The sequence below is a fragment of the Brassica rapa genome, chromosome A03 (assembly GCF_000309985.2).
Source record: "Brassica rapa cultivar Chiifu-401-42 chromosome A03, CAAS_Brap_v3.01, whole genome shotgun sequence".
Lineage (NCBI taxonomy): Eukaryota > Viridiplantae > Streptophyta > Magnoliopsida > Brassicales > Brassicaceae > Brassica > Brassica rapa.
In genome coordinates, this window is record NC_024797.2 from 30,449,838 (window position 1) to 30,477,136 (window position 27,299).

The 27,299-nt window shown below is 35.2% G+C and overlaps 8 protein-coding genes across 9 annotated transcripts; 5 read left to right on the plus strand and 3 right to left on the minus strand.

Moving 5' to 3' along the window:
- Positions 1–363: 363 nt before the first annotated feature.
- On the plus strand, positions 364–1,036 carry LOC103862232 (non-specific lipid-transfer protein 11). The gene is made up of 2 exons (XM_009139934.3): positions 364–746; positions 854–1,036. The coding sequence occupies exons 1-2, from the start codon at positions 394–396 to the stop codon at positions 861–863; spliced, it is 363 nt and encodes a 120-aa protein (XP_009138182.1). The 5' UTR covers positions 364–393; the 3' UTR covers positions 864–1,036.
- A 101-nt stretch (positions 1,037–1,137) lies between these two features.
- On the minus strand, positions 1,138–2,734 carry LOC103862234 (putative dihydroflavonol 4-reductase). Its single transcript, XM_009139936.3, has 5 exons — positions 2,390–2,734; positions 2,181–2,309; positions 1,927–2,091; positions 1,542–1,847; positions 1,138–1,441 (listed from the first exon to the last, which is right to left on the minus strand). Exons 1-5 carry the CDS (start codon positions 2,654–2,656, stop codon positions 1,301–1,303), a joined length of 1,008 nt encoding a protein of 335 aa, XP_009138184.1. The 5' UTR covers positions 2,657–2,734; the 3' UTR covers positions 1,138–1,300.
- A 236-nt stretch (positions 2,735–2,970) lies between these two features.
- Positions 2,971–8,469, plus strand: LOC103862287 (protein WEAK CHLOROPLAST MOVEMENT UNDER BLUE LIGHT-like 1). Its single transcript, XM_009139982.2, has 5 exons — positions 2,971–3,270; positions 3,812–3,887; positions 3,978–4,086; positions 4,171–5,371; positions 5,440–8,469. The coding sequence occupies exons 4-5, from the start codon at positions 4,862–4,864 to the stop codon at positions 6,967–6,969; spliced, it is 2,040 nt and encodes a 679-aa protein (XP_009138230.1). The 5' UTR covers positions 2,971–3,270; positions 3,812–3,887; positions 3,978–4,086; positions 4,171–4,861; the 3' UTR covers positions 6,970–8,469.
- A 486-nt stretch (positions 8,470–8,955) lies between these two features.
- LOC103862235 (signal peptide peptidase-like 1) lies at positions 8,956–10,909 on the plus strand. Its single transcript, XM_009139937.3, has 4 exons — positions 8,956–9,144; positions 9,388–10,252; positions 10,336–10,536; positions 10,645–10,909. The coding sequence occupies exons 2-4, from the start codon at positions 9,464–9,466 to the stop codon at positions 10,762–10,764; spliced, it is 1,110 nt and encodes a 369-aa protein (XP_009138185.2). The 5' UTR covers positions 8,956–9,144; positions 9,388–9,463; the 3' UTR covers positions 10,765–10,909.
- A 349-nt stretch (positions 10,910–11,258) lies between these two features.
- Positions 11,259–14,028, plus strand: LOC103862236 (peroxidase 47). The gene is made up of 4 exons (XM_009139938.3): positions 11,259–12,678; positions 12,887–13,075; positions 13,163–13,325; positions 13,649–14,028. The coding sequence occupies exons 1-4, from the start codon at positions 12,451–12,453 to the stop codon at positions 14,026–14,028; spliced, it is 960 nt and encodes a 319-aa protein (XP_009138186.1). The 5' UTR covers positions 11,259–12,450.
- A 280-nt stretch (positions 14,029–14,308) lies between these two features.
- Positions 14,309–17,438, minus strand: LOC103862237 (BRASSINOSTEROID INSENSITIVE 1-associated receptor kinase 1). 2 transcript variants are annotated; one of them, XM_009139941.3, is made up of 10 exons: positions 17,056–17,434; positions 16,843–16,975; positions 16,691–16,762; positions 16,467–16,610; positions 16,308–16,379; positions 16,169–16,240; positions 15,879–16,087; positions 15,467–15,808; positions 15,003–15,397; positions 14,309–14,921 (listed from the first exon to the last, which is right to left on the minus strand). In XM_009139941.3, the coding sequence occupies exons 1-10, from the start codon at positions 17,144–17,146 to the stop codon at positions 14,598–14,600; spliced, it is 1,854 nt and encodes a 617-aa protein (XP_009138189.2). In that variant the 5' UTR covers positions 17,147–17,434; the 3' UTR covers positions 14,309–14,597. The 2 variants fall into 2 exon arrangements, with proteins under 2 accessions (XP_009138189.2, XP_009138188.2); XM_009139940.3 differs by having other exon boundaries at positions 16,308–16,610; positions 17,056–17,438.
- A 1,132-nt stretch (positions 17,439–18,570) lies between these two features.
- Positions 18,571–21,648, plus strand: LOC103862238 (probable polygalacturonase). The gene is made up of 5 exons (XM_009139942.3): positions 18,571–19,336; positions 19,995–20,115; positions 20,298–20,472; positions 20,572–20,642; positions 20,750–21,648. The coding sequence occupies exons 1-5, from the start codon at positions 18,914–18,916 to the stop codon at positions 21,391–21,393; spliced, it is 1,434 nt and encodes a 477-aa protein (XP_009138190.1). The 5' UTR covers positions 18,571–18,913; the 3' UTR covers positions 21,394–21,648.
- A 1,631-nt stretch (positions 21,649–23,279) lies between these two features.
- LOC103862239 (transcription factor MYB54) lies at positions 23,280–27,145 on the minus strand. The gene is made up of 2 exons (XM_009139943.2): positions 24,345–27,145; positions 23,280–24,235 (listed from the first exon to the last, which is right to left on the minus strand). Exons 1-2 carry the CDS (start codon positions 24,520–24,522, stop codon positions 23,667–23,669), a joined length of 747 nt encoding a protein of 248 aa, XP_009138191.1. The 5' UTR covers positions 24,523–27,145; the 3' UTR covers positions 23,280–23,666.
- Positions 27,146–27,299: the final 154 nt, after the last annotated feature.

Genomic DNA, 27,299 nt, shown 5'->3' on the forward strand with positions numbered 1-27,299 from the left:
GGTATAATTTAGCATGATTTGGTTAGAATTTAAAAAAAAAAAAAAATTGAACTACATCTACTGGTAACCGAACTAATATCCGATTAATTTTAATCGAACTGAACCGAATTCTCATCCGAACTTTGACTGGAAACCAAAATTTTCGGTTTGGTTTGTCTGCTAATTATGTCTGTTAATTTCTGTAAAGATAACTCCTAACCAACGTTTTTTTTTTTTTTGTTGTAACCAACGTTGTCTATCCTTTCCAACTTCTATACCACTCTAAACACATGAGTAGCAAAAAGCTAAGTCACTTAAAATACATGTAGACGACAACTTTTCCCTAAATTTGTCTATATAACATAGTACATCAAAGTAAACAATACATTGAGAAAACACATTTTCAAGTAAAAGATGACGAACATTACTTCTAAAACATGGACCATGTTACTGTTTGTCATCACACTTTTAATGGTGATTGCGTACCATGAGGGAGAAGCCATATCATGTTCGCAGATAAACATGTTTTTAGCACCATGTTTGTCTTATCTAAGAGGTGGAGGAAACCCATCTCAACCGTGTTGCGCCGGTCTTAATAGCCTAAAAGCCGCTGCGCCTGGGAAGGCAGAAAGACAAACAGCTTGTCAATGCTTGAAGAGCGTATCTAATACAATCCCTGGAATCAACGATGATAATGCCAAACAACTACCTTCTAAATGTGGTGTTGACTTAGGTGTTCCTTTCTCTAAGAGTGTGGACTGTAACAGGTATACTATATTGCAATTGTTATCGTTTATTTGGTCGAAATCTAGCAATACACATCAATTTATATTGCACGTCTAGTAAACTATTCTCTATTTGTTTTGTCGAACAGCATAAACTGAAAAGAGGACTACGTAACGGCCATGCAGCTATATAATAAAATGGATATCATGAAAGCGCAAAAGCATCATGAACAAATTAACTGGATACTTTATTATTAATCTTCTGATCATATGGTTTATACATGTAATCAGTCAGTCATATATGGTAAATAAAATCCTCTTCCTACTCATAATCTCCTAGAACGCAGCTTTCAAAAGATTCTGGAATCAGTCACATTACAAGGATATGTGCAAAGATTCATGACATTTCCAAGAAAATGACTCTTAGTCGATAGGGAGAGAGACATTCAGTAGATAACTCTAGTTCCAGAACTTAAGAGTTGTTAAGAGCTCATAATCCACATTAGCAATTAAAACATTTCACAGAGTTGTAGGTTCATATTGAGCAAACAACAAGTCCAAGGAAAACATATTATTTATAGTGGGAAATTTTAGTTTCAGTATTGAATGAGGCCCAAGTCCTTCAACCAAGTTAGTATCTCCTCCAGACCTTCCCTAAGACTCCGAGGGTTATAACCAAGTTCCACCTTAGCCTTGTCACATGAGTACGCCCATTGATGTCTCAGTACATTCACTGACTGCTCATTCACAAAAAAAAAAAAAACCATCAAAACATAAGATTATTAAGCCAAATAAGATAATAATCCATAACAACTAATGAATGTAAACAAAACTCACCGGAGGACTAATTACTGGAAGCTTTCCTGTAATCCGAGAGACTAGAACAGATAACCATCCGTACGCATCGATTGCCCATAAGGGAATGCTAAAGATTGGCTTCTTGGTTCCAGTAATGAGTGCAGCCATGTCAAAGACAAGCTTAAAAGAAGCGTTTTCTCCGGTGAGCAAGTATCTTTCACCAAGCCTACCATTCTCCATTGCAGCAATATGACCATCCACAACATCATCAACATGGCTGAAGGAGCATCTATCGTTCCCGGAGCCGATGTATCCAGGTAGTCTCCCACTGAAACGCTCAATAATCTGGAAGGACAACATTTTCATCATCCAACCAATGTATCTCTAACACAACAAGATTGAAAGAACATGAAGAGAATCATACCAATTTAGCAACCATATTGCCTGAAGTGAGCTTGCCCGGACCATAGATAACACCAGGATACAGCAAAACTATCGGCACGCCTTCACTCGCAGCGTCCATAGCAATCTTATCAGCAGCAGCCTTGGATCTCTCATACTCCGTGCAGAAAAACCTCTCATTATGAACCTTCACTCAAGAGGCAAATCAAGAATCAAACCAACCAAATGAAACAGAACAAAACACAACTCATGAAAGTGACAACACATCATCATTACTTGACTCTCATTAGCAACAGATCCATCGGTAGACCCAAGAGCGAAGAAAGAAGACGTGTATATAACCCTCTGTACACTCTTCGTCTCCTCCACTGCTTTCAAGACGTTCTTGAGTCCACCAACGTTGACCTGAGCTTCACAAAAACAAAACCACCATTATTAATATCACCCTATGATCTACACCTAAGATGTGGTGAGAGACGCTTTACCGTTACGAATTTCGACGGATCAGGGAGCCAAGGCTCGACCAAAGCCGCGGCGTGGAAAACGATCTCGCAGCCGGAGCAAGCGTCCGTTAAAGAACGGTAGTCCGTTACGTCTCCGTAAGCGAGCTCGAATGATTCGCTTACTGGAGGCAGGGCGGATACGTCGCTGGTGCGGCGGACTAAGGCGCGTACGGAGTGGCCGCGACGGAGGAGGGCGTGGCAGAGTCGTGCGCCTAAGTAACCAGAAGAGCCGGTCACCAGTATTTTCATTTTTATTTTTTTTTCAGCAATAATAAGTATTTGTTTGCATTAGCTTATATATGATGATTACTGTAGATTTTTGAGTATATATGATTTTTTTAATTAGGTGTTACTAAAATCAAAAGACGCTTTTATCCTTCCTAGTAGCCCACAGATTTGTTATGGTCGAGTTTAAGACAGGGGGTCAAAGAGTCTTTTGTGTAAATTTGGTTTTTGTATTAATTATTACCCAACCATGTTTAGCTGTTCGGTAAGACAGGGGTAAAGAGGCCTTTTCACATATTTCTTTAATTAATTAGCGATGTACTTAACTAAACAAGTTTGTGTTTAATTTTTTTTTTTTTTTGGTCAACAAGTTTGTGTTTAATTACACAACCGCTTTATACTGTTTTGCTGTTCGGTAAAAATCGATACTTTTTTTAATTTTGAAGCTATTACTCTCTCGACTGCGATTTCCTTTCTCCGCTGTGAGAGCCAAATCTTCCGATTAAAGCAAAAGTGTAGAGCTTTGAATTCACCAAAACAGAGTGAGAGAGATGAAGCGGGAGGAATATGGAGGGATGACGGCGAGGAATCTACTCGGATTCGAAGATCGAAACATCCTTGCTCAGCTTGTTAGACTGGTTAGTGTTTTTATTTTTAAATGGAACTCTGTTACTTCTATTTTCGATTGATGCATTGGTTATTTACAAAAACCATTTTAGGTGAAGAAGTCCAATGTTACCCTCCTCAGAGGTTTGTGCTATTCAAAATCCTGCATTAAAAAATGGATCTTTATTTTGGTGCTAAAAGTTATGTATCTTTCAATGAATATAGCACGTTAGCTTCACTTCCAGTGTTCAAGTACTCATCGCATTTATTTTGAAACCGACAAAAAACGTACACTTCTGAAATTTCATTATCAATTGCCCGCTAACGGTTTGTCTTATTCCGTCGTTGAAATGCGGTGGTGTCTTGTCAACCTGATTACCTAATCTGTACATGTCATCGACGTCAGCTCAGTTTAGTAAATATAATAATATCCATTCATGTGAAAGTGGAATGTAGCTTAAGTAACTAACAACATCATTCATGTAAATATATAGCTCAAGTAACTAATAATGTTAACCTCCATTCACTAATCGACCCTTTTTATATATATTTTTATCTTCATTTGGCGCACAGAAGCTGTAGAAACGTGGCGCAATGAGAAGCTGAAGGAAGCTAAAGAGCTGATTCAGGAACAAAATGAAGGAAGCAGGTATTACTCTTGAATAGCTATCATCATGATTCTAGATCATTGTTTAAGATGATCAGAGGGGGACTCTCTTGTACTGTAACTTTCATGTAGGGATGCTTGTAAGAGCTTTGGGGCTGGAGTGGGATGTACTATCTGAAGATATTTGTTTTTGGTTACCTGCTGAGGTTAACAATGAAGAGAACGATGATGGAGGAGCCTGGTAATATCTCTCAGTGCCATTAAACACACAAATTCTAGTTTGAGCGAATTTAAAACTCATGAGGCTGTGCTTTTTTTTTTACAGAGGGGATATCAGCAGTAAGACCGGTGCCAGCTGTATGTAATGCAGAGAGTGCAGTTGATTGTTGCCAGGCTTGCTTAGTCCAGGCAGAGCGCGCGAAACCTGGAGATATGAGATGCGACATTTGGGTTTATTGCCCATCTGAGTTTCAGGTGTTGTAACGGCTTGAACAGAACCTATTTGGACAACAGGAAAGAGATAGTTTTGGTTATTTCATGTTCTGCTACCATTTTCTAATGTCTTGCTAAGTTCAAGTACCGGACTAAACCAAGATGGTAACAGTGAATGTTTTTTTTTTAATCAAGTGTTCGTCTCCTGGTTGTGACAGTGAATCTTTGATCTTGTAATAGCAGAGTCAGGTTGTATGCAACAGAACATATCTAGATTAATGGTAGTTAGGCTCAAATGCCTATATCCGGTAAATATCTTATAAAAACATCACATTATACTTCTGTAATGTATAAATTAATGAACCATAGGAACAAAGCTAAAATTGGAGAGGTTCATCATTCATCACACATATCTCTTTTACTAATTATAGACTTTTGAATTGTGTACCTCTCTTTACTTTTGCCTAATGACCTTCTTAATCTCAAATATCATTAACTCTTCTCTGCTTTCTTCATTTTTCCTCTCTATTGATTCTTTCTTTTACCGTTTATCTTAAGTTTTTTTGCCTTTCTAGCTTCCTCCAATGGAGGATTTGAAATTAACAGAAGTTGTATCTCCACCTCCAGACGAAACTAGTGTAACATCAAATGTTATTGAGTTGGCCCAACCTCAAGAAAATGAAGCAATGCAAGAATCTCAAGACAATGAAGATTCAACTGAAAATGAGAAAGTTTATATGGATGACACCTTTTTGGCCTCATCAAGCAGCCAAACAGAAGAAACACAAGATTCTTCTTCTTATTCTGACACCACTACTCCTGTGTTTGTTTCTGAGATTGGTCTGCCTCCGGTGAAGACTAAGTATAGATCAGAGGGCACCACAACAAGAAAAAGATCTCTATCTTCCCAAAGAAGTCTTGGATCTCCAAGAACACTCGGATCATCATCACCATTGAGCAATGAAACACCCAAAAGTCTGGATTCTTACAAAGATTCCATTGACACAACATCACCTATTGAATCTGTTAAAGAAGCTGTCTCAAAATTTGGAGGAATCACTGACTGGAAAGCACATAAAATGCAAGTAGTAGAGGTAATGTTCATTATCTGACTTTTTATTGAGCCAAGACTTGTGCTCACTTTCCTTTTTTTCTATTGCAGAGACGCAAGTTTGTGGAACAAGAACTCAAAGAGATTGAAGAACAGATTCCTGAGCACAAGAAACAATCAGAAACTGTTGAGATGTCAAAACTACAAGCGGTTGAGGAGTTAGAGAGCACAAAGAGACTCATAGAAGAGCTGAAGCTTAATCTCGAAAAGGCGGAAACCGAAGAAAAACAAGCAAAGCAGGACTCAGACCTTGCAAAGATGAGAGTTGAGGAGATGGAGCAAGGAGTAGCCGGTGAAGCCAGCGTTGCATCTAAAGCACAGCTTGAAGTGGCTCAAGCCAGACACACATCTGCCATTTCGGAGCTGGAATCTGTCAAGGAAGAGATACAAACTCTGCAGAAGGAGTATGATGGTTTGGTGAAAAAGAAAGATTTGGCTGTGAAGGAAGCGGCTGAAGCGGTTTTGGCTTCTAAAGAAGTTGAGAAGAGAGTTGAAGAGCTGAGTATAGAGCTGATAGCAACAAAGGAGTCGCTGGAATGCGCACATTCATCTCATTTAGAAGCGGAAGAGCTTCAAAGACTGATGAAGAACTTCGTATCCCAAACAGATGTTGCTTCTGCAAAGAAGGAGCTAGAAGAAGTCAACATGAACATTGAGAAAGCAACATCTGAAGTGAAATGCTTAAAGGTAGCATCATCATCCTTGAGAGTTGAACTTGAGAAAGAGAGATCAGCGCTTGAATCAATCAAACAAAGAGAAGGGATGGCGTCTGTAGCGGTAGTATCACTAGAAGCTGAGATAGACATAACGAGATTCGAGATAGCTCTTGTTGAGTCCAAGGGAAAGGAAGCCAGAGAAGAGATGGTGGAGCTACCAAAGCAGCTGCAGCAAGCAAGTCAAGATGCTGATGAAGCGAAGTCATTGGCTGAACTTGCGAGTGAAGAGCTGAGGAAGTCTCAGGAAGAAGCAGAGAAAGCAAAGGCTGGAGCAAGTGCAATGGAGGGGAGATTACTCGCAGCTCAGAAAGAAATTGAAGATGTTAAAGCTTCGGAGAGATTGGCATTAGCTGCTATCAAGGCGTTGCAAGAGAGTGAATCTGATTTGGAGGAGAAGAATAGCGTGACACTGATGTTAGAGGAGTACAATGAGCTTAGCAAGCGTGCTAAAGAGGCAGAAGAAAGGGTTGCAGCAGCGGTTTGTGAGATTGAGGAAGCTAAAGAAGAGGAGAAGAGAAGGTTGGAGAAGTTGGAAGAAGTGAATAAGGAGATGGTTTTGAGAAAGGAAAGACTTGCGGAAGTAACTGAGAAGGCTGAGAAGGCTAAAGAAGGGAAGTTAGGTGTAGAACAAGAGCTGAGAAAATGGAGGGAAGAACACAAAGTAAAGAGAAAGAATGTTGAAAATGGAGTGAAGATAGAGAAAAGTCATGAAAGAAGCTTAGAGGGTTCAAAGGAGAAAGGAAATGAGTCTAGTGGAACTGAAACAAACACAATCCCACCTGAGATTCCTGTAAAGAAAAAGAAGAAGTTTTTCCCAAGATTTTTTATGTTCTTGATGAAGAAGAAGAAGAAGTCACCCAAGTGAGTTTGATGTGAAGAAGTTCATTATGTAAAATTATATTAAATGTTTTACTAATACTATAAAAGAAATCCTCAGTTTTAGATAATCTTTCTTCATGATACATCTTCCAACATACTTCTTTTCTTTCATTTCCCAGTTATATTAGTGAAAACTGGAAAGCTATTAATCTAAATGAAATATTAAGAATTGGAAATTGAAAGTATTCAGAATCTCCCACAAGAAAGCTATTAATCTAAAGCACCTAGAGCTAAGCTACGTTTACCTCACTTGTATGCAGAATAAAAAGTCTGTAAGTTAATAAGTTAAAAAAAATATTTATATCTTCCTATATATTAAATAAGAAGGATTTATTAAATGATTTTTGCGTAGGTGTAAATCATAGAGAAAGTTTAGGAAAATTGTTATAATTTGATTGGTTGAAAGATAATCAATTTTTTACTATTTTAATTAGATCTAAAATAAAAAGTAAGTCTAGATTAATTAATATAGCTTACCAAATAGTCTATTAATATTACAAATAATAATTTATGCTAACTAATTGTCAAAATTAAAGAAATTGTAATAATGTTTGATTAATTCTTTTTATATTTATATAATACATAATATAATTAGTCGAACACAATTTATAGAAATCGATATAATGATTTCATATTCTTATATAAAAAATTATATTCATATATAAAGAATTATAATAATTATTAATATCTTATAATTTCCATATATCTTTTATAAGTCATTTAGAAAAAAACTAAAGCATTTATAATTTATCTATCATGGCTTACAAAATTATTTTATATTAATTTTAAATTATTTATATGAGTTTATAAAACATTTATAAAAAAATAAAATTATCTTATATATTAAAATAGAAGTCACTTAAGTGAATTTTGCTTACATGTCGATCATTTGTAAAGTCTCAAGAAATATTTTTATAATTTGTTTAGTCGATAATTTTTAATTTTATTTATTTTATTTTAGATTTAAAATAAAAAAAATCTAGATCTAATTAATATCACTTGCCAAAAATCTAAATTATATTACAAATACTGATTTATGGTAACTAATTTTTGAAATTATATAAAGAATATTAATGCTTGATCAATTCGTTTTTACATTTCTAAACTACATAATATAATGAGCGCAACTTTTTAAATTTTTATTATTTTAATTATATCTAAAATAAAAGACAAGTCTAAAGCTAATTACTATCACTTGCCAAATAACATAAATGATGTTACAAATAATAATTAATGGTAGCTAATTTTCAAAAATATAGAAAGTGTAATAATGTTTGATCAATTATTTTTATATTTATATACTACAAAAAATAATAAATATAAAACAATTTATAGAAATCAATATAATGATTTCATATTCATATAAAAATATAGTTGTATCTGTAATAATTATTAATCTCTTATAATGTCCATATATGTTTTATAAATAATTAGCCTTTGAAGATTAGAAGGATTATATTTAACGGATCATGTGAGAACTTTGATTTTTTTTTTTTTTTTTTGACAGCATGTGAGAACTTTGATTAAAAAAAATAGTCAAATAATATAATGAATAAAATAATGTTATGGTTGAAAAGAATTTTAAGATGGATTTTTGGTTTGATTGTATGTTTTGTATTGCTATTTAGAGAAAGAAATAAACATTTGGCAAAAATATGTAAAAGATTAGGAAAACATTAGCAAAAGTTTAACAAAAAGAACGAAATGATAATGAAAAAAATAAGAAGATGCATAATATATGTTGAAGAAGTTAATGTGATAGTTACATATATATTTCACAAGCATTTGTTATTACTAAATATATTCATCAATTATTTTTACATCAAATTTATATGAATTTTACTATTGATTTTCAAACTAATTGAAGTTAAAAATTTATATTTTTAATGTTTCTATTTATTATTCAAAATTTATGACATTATGTACATAATATATATTTTTAAATAGTACTCTAATTTATTAATCATAATACGTTGACCCAATGCGAATACATTTGTTACACTGTAAGCCTCTTCTCACACGCGTCTGAGACCTTTAGATCCCCATTGAAGCCTCTCTGCAAGGGATCCAACAACGCGTTTCGGGTTTCTCAGGTGGAGAAGCGTCTCTCTCCTTCGCATTCTCTCATCTTCTCCCCTCTCTCGATCTAATCTCGCTCGTTGTAAGTCTCTGCAATCCCTGCGCTTCTTATCTCCTTGATCGGAAAACAAACTCCTCGAAATTGATTCATCGAAATGCGAAATTGATTTCCTTTTAGGTTTATTAATGAATAAATAGTCACACTTGTTCTGTTAAGCTCATAAAGGCTGAAGCTTTTCTCAATTTTTTATAGCGATCACACTTGTTCTATATAAAGTTTGAAGCTTTGGGTGCGGTTTAGTGAGTTTGTGGTTATCTTCTGTAGGTTCTTATCTGTTGGAACGTTATCTAAAGTACGAGGCTTTGGGGTTATCTAATCAAAAGGAACCCTCTTTCTGATCATGGACACTCTTTTGTATCTGATAGAACCTGCTCCAGCCACTCTCATCGTGACAGCTGTCTCCGTGACGTTTGCATCTGCTTTCCGTGCACTTAACTACGCCAAAGAGATGGAGAGGAACCGTGACTTCTCCGAAGCATCCATCACACTAGACACCTCTCAGGCCTTGATGATCCCAGTCATGAGCTCTTGCAGTTTGCTTCTCATGTTCTATCTCTTCTCCTCTGTCTCTCAGCTCCTCACCGCCTTCACAGCCGTTGCATCGGTCTCCTCTCTCTTCTTCTGGCTATCACCATATGCGTTGTATGTCAAGTCTCAGCTTGGTCTCTCTGATCCTTTTCTTTCCCGCTGCTGCTCTAAGTCGTTTACAAGGATGCAAGGGCTGTTGCTTGTCGGTTGTGTGATGACTGTCGCGGCGTGGCTTGTCTCTGGTCATTGGGTGTTGAACAATTTGCTTGGGATCTCTATTTGTATTGCGTTTGTTAGCCATGTTCGTCTTCCTAATATCAAAACATGCGCTATGCTTCTTGTGTGTCTCTTTGTGTATGACATCTTCTGGGTCTTCTTCTCTGAGAGGTTCTTTGGTGCTAACGTTATGGTCTCCGTGGCTACTCAGCAAGCGTCTAACCCGGTTCATACGGTAGCCAACAGTTTGAATCTTCCTGGACTGGAGTTGATCACAAAGAAACTGGAGCTGCCGGTGAAGATAGTGTTTCCAAGGAACTTATTGGGCGGTGTGGTGCCTGGTGTGAGTGCCTCGGAGTTCATGATGCTTGGTCTTGGTGACATGGTAACAGATCAAAAACCTTTGGTTTCTTCCCATGTCCACTAGATTGCAGAAAATGTTTAACTGTTTTTGTTTGTTTGTTACAGGCTATTCCGGCAATGCTTTTGGCGTTGGTTCTCTGTTTTGACTATAGGAAAAGTAGAGAGGTTGTGAATCTTTTTGATCTAAAATCTTCAAAGGGACACAAATACATATGGTATGCACTTCCTGGGTACGCCATTGGTTTGGTCTCGGCTCTAGCTGCTGGCGTCTTGACCCACTCTCCTCAACCAGCTCTACTTTATCTGGTACTTAACCGAATTTTTGTTGATATAAACTTTTCTAGTTTCAGTCCTGTGAAGTGTGTTTGAGATTATGATGTTTAAACTCGTTTTGGATGTGGATTGTATATGTAGGTGCCATCTACATTAGGACCGGTGATCTTCATGTCATGGCGTAGAAAGGATCTTGCGGAGCTGTGGGATGGACCAGCAGTATCCAATTCCATTGAGAAATCTCATGAAGTAGAGATATGAGTTTAACATCAATCAAACATAGCTCAGAAACATTAAAACATAAAACACAAAGACGTTAAGTAGAGCGATATCAGATCAGGTGGTCTTTGTGTTCTCAAGTAAAAAAAAAAACAGAAGTATTATATCTCATTTCATTGCATCATATATACCTCGCATACAGGATACTTCCAAAATATACAAGAAAGAAAAATATACATATAAGTTCCAAGTGTATAACATTTAAGTTCTCAAGTGTATAACATCTTTTTTTATGACAAAGTCAACCATTTGAATTGGAATTTTTAAATTATCGCCTCATTTAAACTTTGTATCAATGGCCTTCCTAGTCATCCTAATTCCTACATATACTAATTGATGAGACACAATGGGCAAAGCTAACCAAAATAATGAGGAAATTCGAAAAAGAAATATACATTTACAATGTAGACCAACTCTTTATAGAAGTGTACATTAAGTCAAACATATTGTCCAGATTTAACAAAAAGAATAAACACATTTCTTGGATCATTGTTCTTGTCCTTACCGGATCATGAAGTGGAACAATGTAGCACTACAAAAATACGCGTCGAAAGCACTTAGTTATAAAGTGAAAATGGACATGCGATTACATTAAAAATAGCAAACTCTCTTGTCCATTTCTATGGATGTCTGCTAGCTAATGGAAGCCAGCTTCATGTCTCGCTTTCTCGTTTGACTTTTGTTTCTTGGACTTCACTTCAATCATACATGCATCTAAGTTTTTGCGTATATTAATTACTAGTGGCTAATCAAACCGCCCCTTATCTTACTCAGCACTGATTGATATAGTCAAACTCGTTTTCTACATTTTATAATGAAAAACAAGTTCGAGATTGGTTCCTTGTCAATAGCTATACTATTTTATGAGACCGCCCACATTTCTAGAAGATCAACATCAAACCTAGGAAAATCCCACTAATGCCCAATTAAGTTTGTGTTAATATCCGATAATCTTAATTAACACCAGAACTAAAAAAATTTGTTGAAGACATTTGGTAGAATCATATTTTAAATAAACAACGGGATCTAATATTTGTCTGGCTCTTGTTGGGTTTGATCAGTTCTCAAATCGCCATATTTAAGTTTTTGTTGCCATTGGAGACTTCTCAAATCACCATGTTTAAGTTTTAGTTCTTTTGGCATCAAAAACTCTAATTATGTTTGATTAAGCTCTTTTGCAATTAATTATATATTCTCTGATTTATAGTGAAATACACATTCATCTTACAATACCTATACAAGTTTCCCTTTTAAAATAATATAACTTGTTGGTATTATAGTAGAAATGGTCGTATGTGGACAAAGCGATTTCAAGTTTTGGCAAAGTAAAGAAATGGTCGTATGAGTAACGTGCCACACTTTCCATGCAATAACATGCAAATGAGATCAGCCATTAAGAATAAAATAAGTTGAATTTTCACTTCGATAAGATAAACGGGAAGGCATAATAAAGCACTATCACATCATGGGACCAATATACAATTATATAATTTGGGTTTACATGGTCCATATTTTAACCACTCCAATATCTAAGCGTGTCTAAGTGCCAGTCCATACTATATATAAGCGACAAGTGATACACAAGCTTACAAACTTAAACACAATACTAAACAAAACAAGATAAGGCTTAAAGCCAGAATATATATCACGGTGGTGAGATCATTTAAGATGAAAAATAATAAGATGGTTAGGGCAAAATTATTGAGAGTGATTATGCTGATGCATGCAATTATTGGGCTTCCTTATACTGTGATGGGGTTAAGTATGAGTTACTACATGATGAGCTGTCCTGCCGCTGAACAGATTGTGACTAATACTGTTAACAATGCTCTTCGAGCCGATCCCACTTTGGCCGCAGGTCTTATCCGTATGCTCTTCCACGACTGTTTCATTGAGGTAATGTTTCTTCTTAAGTCTCCATATTAAAATTGTGTATTCTGCGTACGTAGAAGAAACCCAATGATGCATTGGACTAGTAGATTATTAGGAGTTGGTTCCATTGTACGTCTTAATTTGATTTTGCTGGAAAATATGTTTTACGGCGCCATGTTATAATAAATTTTGAAAATCTAAGTTGTTTTTTTTCTTGCTTGTCCTATTAAAGGGATGTGACGCTTCGATTCTGCTAGACTCAACAAAAGACAACACTGCAGAAAAGGATTCACCTGCGAATCTGAGTCTACGTGGCTACGAGATCATAGATGATGCAAAAAAGAAAATCGAGGCTACATGTCCAGGAGTTGTATCTTGCGCAGATATTATTGCCATGGCTGCTAGAGATGCTGTCTTTTCAGTAAGCTGATCATTTTTTGATCATCTATTTATTATGAATATGATTTTTCTACTTTAATATAGTTAGTAACTGGCTTGTTAATTTTAGGCCAATGGTCCATATTATCAAATACCAAAAGGAAGATTTGATGGTAAAAGATCAAAGATAGAAGATACAAGAAATCTTCCTTCCCCTTTTCTCAATGCTTCTCAACTCATTCAGACATTTGGCCAACGTGGCTTCACTCCACAAGATGTTGTTGCTCTCTCCGGTAAGTTGTTTATTTACAAACACACTTTGAGTTCCATTCTTGAGTACAACTATTTCAAATTATTAAAAATCAATTTGATAGAACAAAAAATATATAATTATATTGTTTTACTGATTTAATAGTTACTGTTTTTCACCTATTTTATTTTAAGTTTTTGCTACTATTAAATTAATTCATTGGAAAAATGTAATTTATGTAACATATATAACATTATTTCATGGGTTATCTAACTTTTTCTTTTGAAACTAAACAATATCATTGGTTCTAACTTTATATGTGGACTGTTGCTCAAAAAAAAAAAATTATATGTGGACTATGTATAGGAGCACATACTCTTGGAGTTGCACGATGCCAATCCTTCAAAGCCAGACTTACCACACCAGATTCTTCAATGGACTCTTCCTTCGTAAACACTCTCACTAAAACTTGCAGTGCCGGTGACAACGCAGAGCAACCATTTGATGCCACGCGCAATAATTTCGACAACGCTTATTTCAATGCTCTTCAGAGGAAATCAGGAGTCCTCTTTTCAGACCAAACCTTGTTCAACACTCCAGCGACTAGGAATATTGTTAATGGCTATGCCTTTAACCAAGCTAAGTTTTTCTTTGATTTCCAAATGGCCATGCAAAAGATGAGCAATCTTGATGTCAAACTTGGCTCTCAAGGTGACGTCCGTAAAAATTGTCGCATTCTTAACTAAGCTTATGCCAAATGTATTTATGATGTTTGTATTCTAATGCTCCTACCTTTAGTTATATGAATATCTCTACTCTCATCATATGATTCATGATGAATCTCTTGTGCTACCATGTATAAAATTGGTGTGTTGTAATATGTAATTGTATACTTGTTGTTTGTGGGTTTTAGAATAAGATATCTATAAAATTTGGTAGTCTATTGTATACCATGTCTTATATGATCTGTCTCAATTAAAGGGCCAAGAACTATAAATCACAATACAACATGAGACCGGCCTAAAATGTCCAAAACAATATATAAACGTGTAACATGTACAGTTGATGAGATACAAAATGTGAATCACGTGACAAACAATCCTCAAGAAGTAACTATTAAAGTCATGTTTTGGGTTTTTAGTTTTCAACAACATTCAAATCCCTTTCATATAAAACTTACAAACCCAATCTGAATCCTCCTGCATGTACCCACTTAAGAACCACAATATGGAGCAGCATAAACTAAAACCCTCAATAAATACAGAAGAAGTAAAAAAATAAAGACAAGAGAAAGCATTCAATGTAACGAATCTTATTATCTTGGACCAGAGGGGTATTCGTTTTCAATGTGGGAAGTGGAATCCCCTATAAGCCAGGAAGTGTTCGGTTGATTATAGTTTTGGTAGTTGAAATCTTGTCTGAACATTTCCTCCTTTTGCCACTCTTCCCATCTCTCAGCTAAACCATCTCCTTCAAGCATTCTCACAACTTCAGACATTTTGGGTCTTTCCATTGGCGAGCTCTGAGTGCAAAGCAGAGCCACTTGGATTAGCTTCTCCACTTCTTCGTCTATGTAGTTTCCCTGAAGATCAACATCTACTAGCGCTTCCAGTTTCTTCTCTTTCAACAACCCTTTCACCTGTTGAATGGAACCAAACAAACAAACACAATATAAAACCAACAGCAGATCATTAACTATGCAAATAACAAGTATATATACCCAGTCTAGTAGCATGACATCATCGTCATTCGCTAGGCGAGCAAGATCAAAAGCCCTTTGTCCAGTTATCAGCTCAAGAAGCATGACTCCATAACCAAAAACATCGGTTTTCTCAGATGATTTTCCCGTAGAAAGGTACTCAGGGGCTATATGACCGATTGTACCACGCACTGCTGTTGTCACATGTGTGTCTTTGTAGTCCATGAGTTTTGCAAGCCCAAAATCACCAACCACGGCTTCAAAGTCTTCGTCCAACAATATATTAGCAGCTTTCACATCTCGATGAATGATCTTTGGGTCGCAGTGATCATGTAAATACGCAAGCCCCCTTGCTGATCCTAACGCAATACGCTGTCTCTTTGGCCAATCAAGTGGTGGCTGTGACTCCGGACGTTCTAACAACATATAAAGCATTCTAAGGATGGATACGTAAAAAGGTATAAGCTACAAGATGAGAGAGATACCTCTTAAACAGGAGGCAACACTTCCATTAGCCATGTAAGGATAAACAAGCAATCTCTCTGTGGGAGTCATGCAAAAGCCACGAAGCCGAAGCAAGTTTCTATGAACAGCCATACTGATCATCTCAACTTCGGTCTGGAACTGCAGTTCTCCACCTTGGGTGCGCTCCTCTTTCAGTCTTTTAACCGCCACTAAAGTACCATCAGCTAACCGTCCTTTATAAACTTTACCAAAACCACCTCTACCCAATATGTTCTTGTTGCTAAAATTATCCGAAGCAACTTGTAGTTCACGCAATGAAAACCTCTTGAGTTGTCCTAAATGAACCTCAGGGTCCTCTTCAGCTGCAACAAAACAAACATTCAGCCAGGGAAGTGTCAAACAAGAAAACAGGCAAACGGAAGCTTCGCTAACCTGGTACGTCAAAGAAGTGTTCCTGTGGTTTTTTCCTCCGCCACAAAGCAAGTGCAATGGCAGGAACAGCGAATAGAAGTGCAGCACCTGCGGCAACTCCTCCAGCAATTGCTCCAGTAATTCTATTACTCCCTGCAGGTGATGGAGTTGTGGGAGAGAGGGGAGGCGGCGGAGACGCAGGAAGGGGAGTCAATTTGGTGTTGGCAAAACTGCAGATAACTTTCAAACAATTAATCAACCGTTCTGACATGTCCACCACAGTAATTTAAATTAGGAGGCAGAAGCAAAACCTGATAGGTGTGAAAAGTGAAAAGGAGCCATTAACAGGAATATCTCCAGTGAGAGGATTGTTTGAGAGATCCCTGCATATCATTTTCTGACTCAATACCAAAGTCTGGCCAAGCATTTATAGGACTTTGGGAGACTTACAGAACTTGCAGAGACGAGACAGCAGTCAAAGACCTTGGAATCTCTCCAGATAAGCTGTTGTTATTAAGACGCCTAAACCACCAATAGCAAAAGACCATCAGAATGAATATATTAGAAAACGTATTAAAAGAAGAGGGAGGTGGGGGGGGGTGTGCATACAAGAAACGTAGCTTCTTTAGTCGGCCGAGAGATGAAGGGATGGGACCGCTGAGATTGTTCAAGTAAAGATCCAAGCTCACCAATTCAGTTAAATTACCAAGCGTCTCTGGGATAGTCCCAGTAATGTTATTGCTATAAAGCTCCCTGTCAATCATTACACTTTCTTCCATATTAATTTCTACTTAACTGATTATATATCATCTTTAAGAGAAGAGAAGACATACAAGTACTGCAAGTTTGGGAGCTGACCAAGCTGCATTACGAGCTGGCCAGATAGATTGGCATTCCCAAGGTCACTGCGCAAAGATAAGATTCTTTTAGTACACATGCAACAAAAAAAAAAAAAAAAGCAGAATCATTTTCATGAGAGACGTACACGCGAGTAACACTATTGTCAGGATTGCAAGTAACATGAAACCAGGTACAAGGGGTAACAAGAGTAGCGTCCCAACTTTGAAGCACCTTGTTAGGGTCGCTTAAACTGTTCTTCAGAGCACTCAGTGCATCACCTGACGTTTCAACCAATAAAAGAGTAAGACAAAGCTAAACCGTCTCAAAGCAAACAACTTTTACAAAGAGAATGAGAGACCTTCGGCGTTGCCTGATGTCCTGAGAACCAAATCGAAAACCAGAATCAGCCAAAAGAAGAAGCCTTGTATCATCATTCTTCCTCGTTCCATTGCAACTTCCCAGATTAAGTAACGAACCCCTAGAAGAATCCTCCTTTCATTTGATCAGAGAAAGATCCAACTTTTTGACCCACCCAACCCTTAAATTAAGGATCTCGATTGAGCAAAGCCCTCAACGAAACACACTCTAAGCTATATTATTCCCCGATTCGAAACTTCCAGATCGTTGAGGCGTTGACTCCTTTCTCGAATTGAGATTGAAAAGAGGAAGATGATTGATTGATTCTTCTTCGAATATACTTTAAAAATGGAAACAGAGAGGAGGATGAAGAAGAAGAAAAAGAATTTTCTTCGTAAGAGTTTTTTTTTTTTTTTTAACTTGGTGGTTGCTTGAGAGTTGCTACAGTGAAATTGAAAAAAAAAGGAGGTAGATTGAGCAGAAAATGACAAAAGAGATGATGACGTGGATCATTTCAAGCTGGTCAAAGTCAAACACGCACGCCTTCAAACTGGAATCATGTTGGCTATGTCCATGAATACGATGGGTGTCATACATACCATCCATCATCTCTTAATTAATTGTTTTTTTTTTTGTCAAGGTATCTCTTAATTAATTGGTTATCATTAATTAATTTGTATAATTAAACCCTTGGTTTGGGCTTTTCATTTTAAATGAAAACGGCCGATAAAAGAGTGAGCCCAAATCGTTCAATCTTAGTTTATACATGCTCATATTGTATTTGTGGGCTCTGGAATAAACCAGTCCAGCTATTTGAATTTTAAAGAGAAATTTTTGAAAAATGAAATTGAAAACTTAGCTCCGTTTCAAAATTAATTAAAAATTGTAAATTTCAAAAAATATGATGGTGTTTATAAAAATTTTATTGGTTAAAAGTTGTGGGAATTAGTTGATAACAGAGAATAATGCATCAGTAACTAAAATTTGATATGTTTTCTTAATAAATGTGAAAAATTTAAAACATACATCTTTTTGAAACGGAGAAAGTAGTATTTACAAGATAGTATCAAACCATAAAACAAAGACTATATAATATATGAAATGAAAACAAAGAATATATGATATAGAAAGACAATTTAATTTGCATTGCTTCCAAGCCACAATTGGAAAAAAATAAAATCTTTCTTGGCATATATACATAATAAAATTATAATTACTTTCTATTCGAAATACAATCTTTATTATATTTTATATTTGTGTCGGCTATTATATATTTAATTAAAAAGATATAAAAGGTTACAAAAGAAATACAAAATAATACAATACGGACATATTACCTAATTTGTAATGAGAAAAAGAAAGAAAAAAGAAGAGCCAGTCATTACAGTGGACTATTTAAAGGCCCATAAAGATAACGAGATGTAGCACCAAATCGTACCCGTGATCTTATTACATTTAAAAGTATTTTTATATTACAGAAGATTTGCACTTCTCATTACCACCTTTGGCTCTTGGCACTTCACATGCATCATCATCCTTTACTGCCCTTTTCACGGCATGTCTGTATACAATTTCGTTTTTTTTTTTTTAATTACATTTTTATCTATTTCCAGAAATAAAGGTATAAAGAGTGTCGAATTTTAGAGAGGTATGGTATCAATCTTCCCACCTTCGTGTTGTCACCACCACGCCAATCATTGAACACACACACACACACACATGCAATTTTGATTCTTTATCTCCCTCTAACCATCAAAAAGCTTCATTTTGTTACTTTTGTGTTCGTGTTTATTACCTGAGAGCTTCCTCATGGGCTTTTGAGTTTTGTCTGAAAATCAATTTTCCCAAAAAAAAAGACAATGGAATCGGAGAAGACGAGTGTTGTGAGTTCTATCGCAAGACCTTCATGGGCATTCATTGTCCTTGCTTTCACCGTCTTAGCCATTCTCTCTCACCAAATCTCATCCAATTCCTTCCTCCCTCTCTTCATCCCCACCACGACGACCCGACTACATGACCCGGTTACCTGCTCCGGGTTTTACCTCCACGACCCGTCCCCGAAACGAATCGTCATGTCCATTACAGATTTCGGCGGAGTCGGAGACGGCAAGACCTCGAATACAGAGGCTTTCCGCCGCGCCGTACAGCATCTCCGAGCTTTTGCCGCCGAGGGTGGGGCCCAGCTTAATGTCCCGAAGGGTACGTGGCTCTCCGGTAGCTTTAATCTCACCAGCAATTTCACTCTCTTCCTCGAACAAGGCGCTGTGATTCTTGGATCCAAGGTTAGATTCTAATTCAATTGGTTAAGCTTTGTTGGTTCAATGGTTCGTAAACACTGTAGTTTACGCTCATCACGGTCACTAGTTAAAAAGTTCCCTGTGGACCCACCCACCAAGTGTTTGTAACAGAAAAAGGTTGTGTTTGTGTGGAGAATCTTGATTAGTAAATCAACAACTTTTTGTTTACACTGATCAAATCCGGATTTGCTTGTTAAAATGTGCTTTTGATTTCACTAGTAGCTCTGTAGAAAAAAAAGGGTCTTGGAAGAAGTGAAAGAAACCATTTTTTATATTAATAAGATTCTTACAAGAGTTCAACATGACTAAGACAACTTTTGTCTGAAGCATGTTGATGTACGGATTAGATCTACCAGACTACTTCTGTCGTCTCCTAAGTACTAATTGAGAGAAGTATTAAATTAGTTTTTCTGTCATGTGCCTTGGTATCAAAGAGTTTTTGTTGTTTTTGATATTGGTTTATGATTGTCTGCTATTGTTTTAGCACATTTTCATGTGTGTCATCTAAACTCAAAAGTCGGTTGTGCTGATATAAATATTTTCTTTTATTACTTTCTTTGCTTTATTGTTAACATTGTTCAGTTTACATGAACTTATCAGAGTTATAATATTGATAGCTTTGTCTGTGATCATGGTTTGATAGGAACTTGAGGAATGGCCAATAATAGAGCCATTGCCTTCTTATGGAAGAGGGAGAGAGAGACCTGGTGGTAGACACATTAGCCTCATTCATGGAGACAACCTCACCAATGTTGTCATTACAGGTACTTTACTCTGTTTATATAATACCAATACTTAATTACGCTTTTTATTATATTTGTTCATCAGTGTAGCCAAAGCTTCTATTATATTCTCATTCCTTTACATGAATTAAAACGAAATCAGTTTCTAGTAATAAAATAATCACATCTATATATATATATATATACTTTTTTAATTATTACAGGAGAGAATGGTACAATCGATGGACAGGGGAAAATGTGGTGGGAGTTATGGTGGAACAGAACATTGGTGCATACTAGAGGCCATCTTATTGAGATTAAGAACTCTCATAATATCCTCATCTCTAACCTCACTTTGCTCAACTCTCCTTTCTGGACTATCCATCCTGTTTACTGCAGGTTCCTTAGTTTACACTTCCAAACTGTTTTTGCTTGCATTTATGCTCTGTCACAAACGTACATATCGTTCAAATAACCTCTACCAATTTTATTTTGCAGCAATGTTGTAATAAGAAACATGACCATCCTTGCTCCAATGAATGCTCCTAACACCGATGGTATAGACCCAGGTAAAAAAGTGCTCTACCCGGACCTGGATTGTTTGTGTCTTGTGTTGTCTTGTGTTGTCTTGTGTCTTGTGTTGTCTTGTGTCTTATTTCTGTGAATAACATTGTAGACTCAAGCACCAATGTCTGCATTGAGGACTGTTACATCGAAAGCGGTGATGACCTTGTAGCTGTGAAGAGCGGGTGGGACCAGTACGGAATGGCCATGGCACGTCCGAGTACAAACATCATCATAAGACGAATCTCTGGCACTACACGAACTTGTTCAGGTGTTGGAATAGGAAGCGAGATGTCTGGTGGGATATTCAACGTAACCATCCAGGACATTCACGTCTGGGACTCAGCAGCTGGGCTCCGCATAAAAACAGATATAGGGAGAGGAGGTTACATTTCGAATATAACCATTAGTAATGTGTTCTTGGAGAAAGTGAAAGTTTCAATACGGTTTAGTAGAGGCTCAAATGATCACCCGGATGATAAGTGGAATCCAAAAGCTATGCCGAGAGTGAAAGGTATATATATTAGCAACGTTGTGAGTGTGGATTCAAGAAAGGCTCCAATGTTGCTTGGTGTTGAAGGTGCTTCATTTCAAGACATATGTTTGAGGAATGTTACGATTTTTGGGTTGCCTCAGAGTGAGAAATGGAAATGCAAGGATGTTTCAGGGTATGCTAGTGATGTTTTTCCTGTGTCATGTCCACAACTGTTGCAGAGGAAAGGTTTGGTCTCTCAGTGTGAACAGATGAGTTTTTGAGGTTCTGATTGAACGGTGTTTTGGTTAGTTAGTTTTTTAGATTTACATGTGATGATGATGGTAGAGGAGGCAATGAGTTTGAGCAAGTTTTTTTGTTTGGGTGAAGATTCATGGTCCACTTCACGTGATGTCATCTTGGTTTTCATTTTCACATTTTTTAATTCTTATTTGTGAATTTTGATGATTTTGATACATACTTTGTGCAAACGAAACATACTTTGAATTATTCAATAAAGATGTTTTTATATTTCCGAATATGATGTTACACAACTATATATCGGGTTATGCAAGCCAGGTTGTTCAACAGCGGTGAGTAAGGATGAAAGGAAGAAAAACATGTCATCTTAGCCAAGTCACCTTAAAGTTTATCTTGTTGATGTCTACATTTTTTTATTTACTAAAAAAACATAATTATTCATAAACGATCTATTGCTTTTTTTGGCACCAATAAACAATCTATTTAGGATACCATAAAACATATTAGTTAGATATTTATATTTACATTTATTATATAAAAATTTGAAACATAGTAAATTTCATAAATACCATGAATAAGTGTTTTTCATTAATTGTTAATGGTGTGGATAACATGTAGAACAATGTTTTATATTGTTTAAATTTATAGAGTCAATTATTTTTATTGATCTGGTCTAGTGGCAAGATGTTGTTTATGATTTAGGGGGAATTAAGTGTTTCATCATTTTGCAAATATTATATATACATTACTAATTAAAAGATCATCATGATAATTTTATATTCTAAAAAATTTTAAACCGAACATCAAATTACAAATATGTTTAAAATCTCTTTATATACTACTTTCATTAATAATAAATAAAAAATTAAATAATTAAATATTATCTTTTCGATTATATCAAATTCATTTTTACATGATTAATATTTAATTATGCATCTTTCTTTTTCTTAATTTTTAGAAATTTTATAAGTGAAAGCTATTATTTTTGGATAACAACACAATATATATACATTATCTTTTTATTTTAATATATATTTATTTTTGGCTAAATTTTATTATATTAAAATCAATTATCTAATCTAACAATTTTTTTAAAAAAAATTGTTTGATATTAATATTAAGTCTTTTATAACAAATAATTTCTTCGAACAAATATATTTAACTGTATATTAAAGATATCAAAGACTTTAACGCTCTCCAACTTCTAACGTTAGAGATTATATTGAAAAGTTCAATTCCCCAATAATAGTATAGATCAGTTAAGAGTTTTAATGTTTGTTTTACACATATTTTTTGTTTATTTGATCCATAAAAATAAATTGACTCAGATTAAGATATATGTGTGATACATTTTTTTTTAACTCATTGTCTGTGTGGAAACATGTAAAACTGCTTACATCACAAATTGTGACTAATTCTAAAATGTTATTTTATGTTTTTTGATATAGAGAGAATGTGATTGTGTAATTGCTATTATGGGTTTTTATTTACCTCTTTTGTTTTGCTTCATCACTCTGTTTAATCAATTGTTGGATGTGACTGGTGACCAAGAGAACGAGGATGAACACTATATTCCTTAATATTCTTTAAACTTTTTACCATTCATGAGGAATTGGTTTTCCTTTTCATTTCTCTTCGTTCTTTTGTTCGTAGAGAATTATAAAACAAATCTATTCCTCATTAATTTTGATAAGGAACCATCATTCCTAAAATTTTATTCATACTCATTCATTTTCTATCGATTCTTATTGTTCCTATGATGGTTACCAGTCACATCGGCATTAAATTCCCCGGTGGAGTTTCGAATTATTCATTTGAATTGACTTCTTTCTTCATATTGATCAAACCCTTGGAAAGAACAATAAAAACCCTAATGTGACTTTTCACAAATAAAAAACGATAATATGACAATAACACCAAATTTGGTTATGATTACACAATGATTATCTATCATCTACACTTAGTAGACTTGCATCTCCTTGTGTATCAATCAGGACGCCATATAAATCAAAAGTACAGATTTGTTACATGTGTCTGTACGAAACATCAGACCATGTATCAAACTGACGATAAAGACGCGGACACATATATGTATTCGTATGTACCAATTCAAGTGCATGTGATACAAATACATAGATACATATATGTATACACTTAAATAATATATATATGAATGGATAGAAAACATGAGATTGATAGAAGATCCATAAAAGGTTTTCAGGAAGCAAAATGCGGAATATAATACATAACCCTAATGATAGATACGCTTACAGTCACTGAGTTGTGATTATTATATCTAAGAATCTAATCCAACTCCAAGAAAATCAAAGAAAGGAACATCTCTCTTTTCACCATGATCTATCATGGATGTTCCATCTTCTCCTGATGAGTTCTTCTCATGATCTGGTGTAGCTGCCTGATGATCCACCAACTCGTTCGACTTTCTCCTATAAAGATCAGTTTCTTGTTGTGCATTCGAGATCCATGAAGATCCAAATTGATCACTCGTAGGCGCTGAAGCAGAAGTGTAAGGCCAGGGACCGCGACTGTTGTGCATCTGATACCTCTGAAACGGGTATAGGTTATCACTTAGCCTTGGAAGAGGAAAGATAGGGCTCCGAATTTGGTTGAACGGAGAAGTGGGCGTTGAAGATAAGCCTATACGTTTGCGTCTCTTCATGGTGACACGGTAATGGTTCTTGAGAGCGTTATCAGTCCTCCCGGGGAACAGCTTCGCTATGTAGGCCCAACGACTGCCATGGATCCGATGAGCTTCCAAAAGCCTCTCTTCTTCCTCCTTAGTGAAAGGTCCCTTGTTGATGTTTGGAGCAAGTTGATTGCACCATCTCTGTCTACAGCTTTGCCCTATGAATCCATATCACTCAATTATCTATAAAACGCATTGATCTAATACAAACCGATTCTTTTATATGTGTATAATATATGAGAAAGATCTATATATGAATGTATATACCTGTTCTTCCAGACAAAAGTTGACCAATGTTGTTCCAGTTATGGGGACCATATTGTTCCACGAGTTGCTTGAGCTTGTCGTCTTCGAAAGGTTTCCAGAGACCTTTCCGATGACCTTCGGTTTTCTTATTGTCACAACTGTTGCTTCCTCTAGACATTTCGGTGGTTGCTAACTCCATCTCCACCTACATAAAAGGATGAAAATCAAGGCAAAGAAAAGAAAATATATATATAAGAATAAAGAGAGAGGGTTGGTCTTCTCTTCCCTAGGGTTATAGATGGTAAATCACTTTTCTTCTTTTTACAAGATACACTCTTCTTTACTGTAATATGCTTATTATAGTCATTTCAACAAAAAAATGTTTCTTATTAACAAATTTATTTCTTTCCACTGGTCTATGCTTAGAATAAATATTTATGCATATAGTAACTAATCATTCTTGTTATTTTCCAAAATATGTCTTATTTTGTTGTATTCCATTATATTCTTGTGATTCCTAAAAAGGGAATTAATTCATATTTTCCAAGGTGCAATTAGCTGTAAATCGAATAAAAAAACAAACCACAAGTTATATACCATTGGTTGTATGACATTTGTGACGTGCATTTGACTTATAGAATTTTAAGCATATACTTTTTAGCAAAAAAGGAGTGTTCATGTTAGATGATATCGTTTCAATGCTACTGAAGTATTCAAGTCTAAATCCAATGTGTCAAACATAGTAAAATCAAAGTTTCTTTTACATTTTGGTTAGTAGATGTTTAAGAGTAGTGAGAACAAGTTAAAAATTTCGATCTTCTACAATTTGTTTGTTTTTTCTTTTTCTTTTTCTTAATCTACAACTTGTAACACACATTCATGAGCAAATCTTTTTTTCTGTGTGCACAACAATCTATCAATATGCATGGGAACATGAGCGGATCTAGAAAATAATTTAATATGAGACACAATATATATTTATTTATTTATAAAAATTTATAATATATATTTATTTAAACTTTAATTATATATTAATAGACTGAATTATTCTTTAAATTATAATTTTAAAGAATATTTAAAAAAAAAATACTTTAAAAAATTTGAGTCAATTATAAGGTAAACATGTACATATTTGTTATGTTAAATACTTTTTATTAGTTATTTTAATATAATTATTAAAAAGAAAATTGATAAAAATAATTTTTAAATTAAAACTTAAATAAAATAATTTATATTGTTGAAAAGGTAAAACTAATATTAAAGTAAAGGAAGAAAACAAATATTTTTCATTAGATAGCAAAAAGAAAAAACAAAGGAGAAAGGAAGACTTATTTTATAAAAATGTGACTAAAATAAAATAAAATGTACAAAAATTTGAAGAAAAAGGAGTTCAAGAGATTCGAACATGGTTTGCATGGAGCACTCTTAAGTCATTCAAACCATTAGAGCTGGGTTGCATGGAGCATTCTTGAGTCATTCAAACCATTAGAGCTGACAACGTTTGTATGTATTTTTACCGGAGCTTTTTATAATTTAGTATGTGGCACTTGCCACACCTTTTCAAAAGGTGGATCCTCCCCTGCATGCAACCCACTCAAATTTTGATATTCAATATTTGGATGGTGTCGTGTTACCAAGACCCGGTCCAGTTTAGATTATTAAAGCAAAATCGGTGCCTCCTGTGCTTCGAACTAAGAAACCACTAGGATACATGCATGTTTTAAGATTTTTTATGCCCATAAATATATAGGTTAATTTGGCGTCTAAAGCTGGTGTTTCCCCAGTTTTAGATTAGGGCCGATACTACTGGTGTATTCGAGTCCAAATCCAATGTGTCATAACATTTGGAAATTGTTAAATTAGCTTGCATAATCAAGATTTTTGTTACATTTTGGTTACTAAAAATTTATAAAGTTAGAGAGTTTAAAATTTAGAAACTTTCATCAATATTGTTTCTTTTGTTTTATCTACAACTCATATACACGGTCATATATATATACTAGCATGTTAGATTTGTGGTACATGCATTCAGTCAAATTTTGACATTCAATACTATTACCATTGGTTGTATTATCATTATTATTTTCGATTGGTTGTATTATAAAAGTAACGTACCTTTGAGTTTTAAGCAAAATTATACTAATAATTTTTAGCAAAAAAAGAACGATGTTCATGTTAGATGGCATCATTTTAGTGCTACTGAAGTATTCGAGTCTAAACTCATGTGTTGGAAATTGTCAGGTTAGTAGCTTATATATCAAGATTTTTTTAAAATTTCATTTTAGTTACTAGAAATTGAAGAGTAGCTAGAGAGAATACGTTTGAACAAAAAAAAAAAAAGCTAGAGAGAATACGTTTAAAATTTTGAAACTCGGCTATACTGTTTTTCTTTTGTTTCTATCCAACTCATACACACTCACACATAAATAACTACAGGAGCAAATCTAACATGTTAGATATGGGAGTATACACACGCCCAGTCAAGTTATGATATCAATATTTAATACCACCGTTTTATCCATATTTTCTAAATAAGATAACACAAATCTCATTCTACCTCCCTATTATCCCATAATCATATTCTCATTTTCCCTATTATCATTTCTCTTACGATTTGCGCACTACTAAAAAATCATTTAGATTCACCCCTGCACATATATACAGGGGCGATAGTAAGGAGATCAGAGGTGTGCACATGCACCACCCATAATATTTTCAAAAATTAGTGTGTTTCTCAGCCTAATTTCATATATGCACATATTGTCACTGGTAAATTTACACTGTGTGCACCCAATGAGAAATCAGTTTGGATTCGCCACTGCACATATAGTAAAAATTATTGGGTTGGATGTTACGTGTTGAGATCTTACCTTCTTAAAGACATCGAACATGGGGATGGATATGTACGTGATGTTACGTTGCTGTTGTGTTTTTACATCAAACTTAACACATTGTTGATTTTCTATTACAACAAGA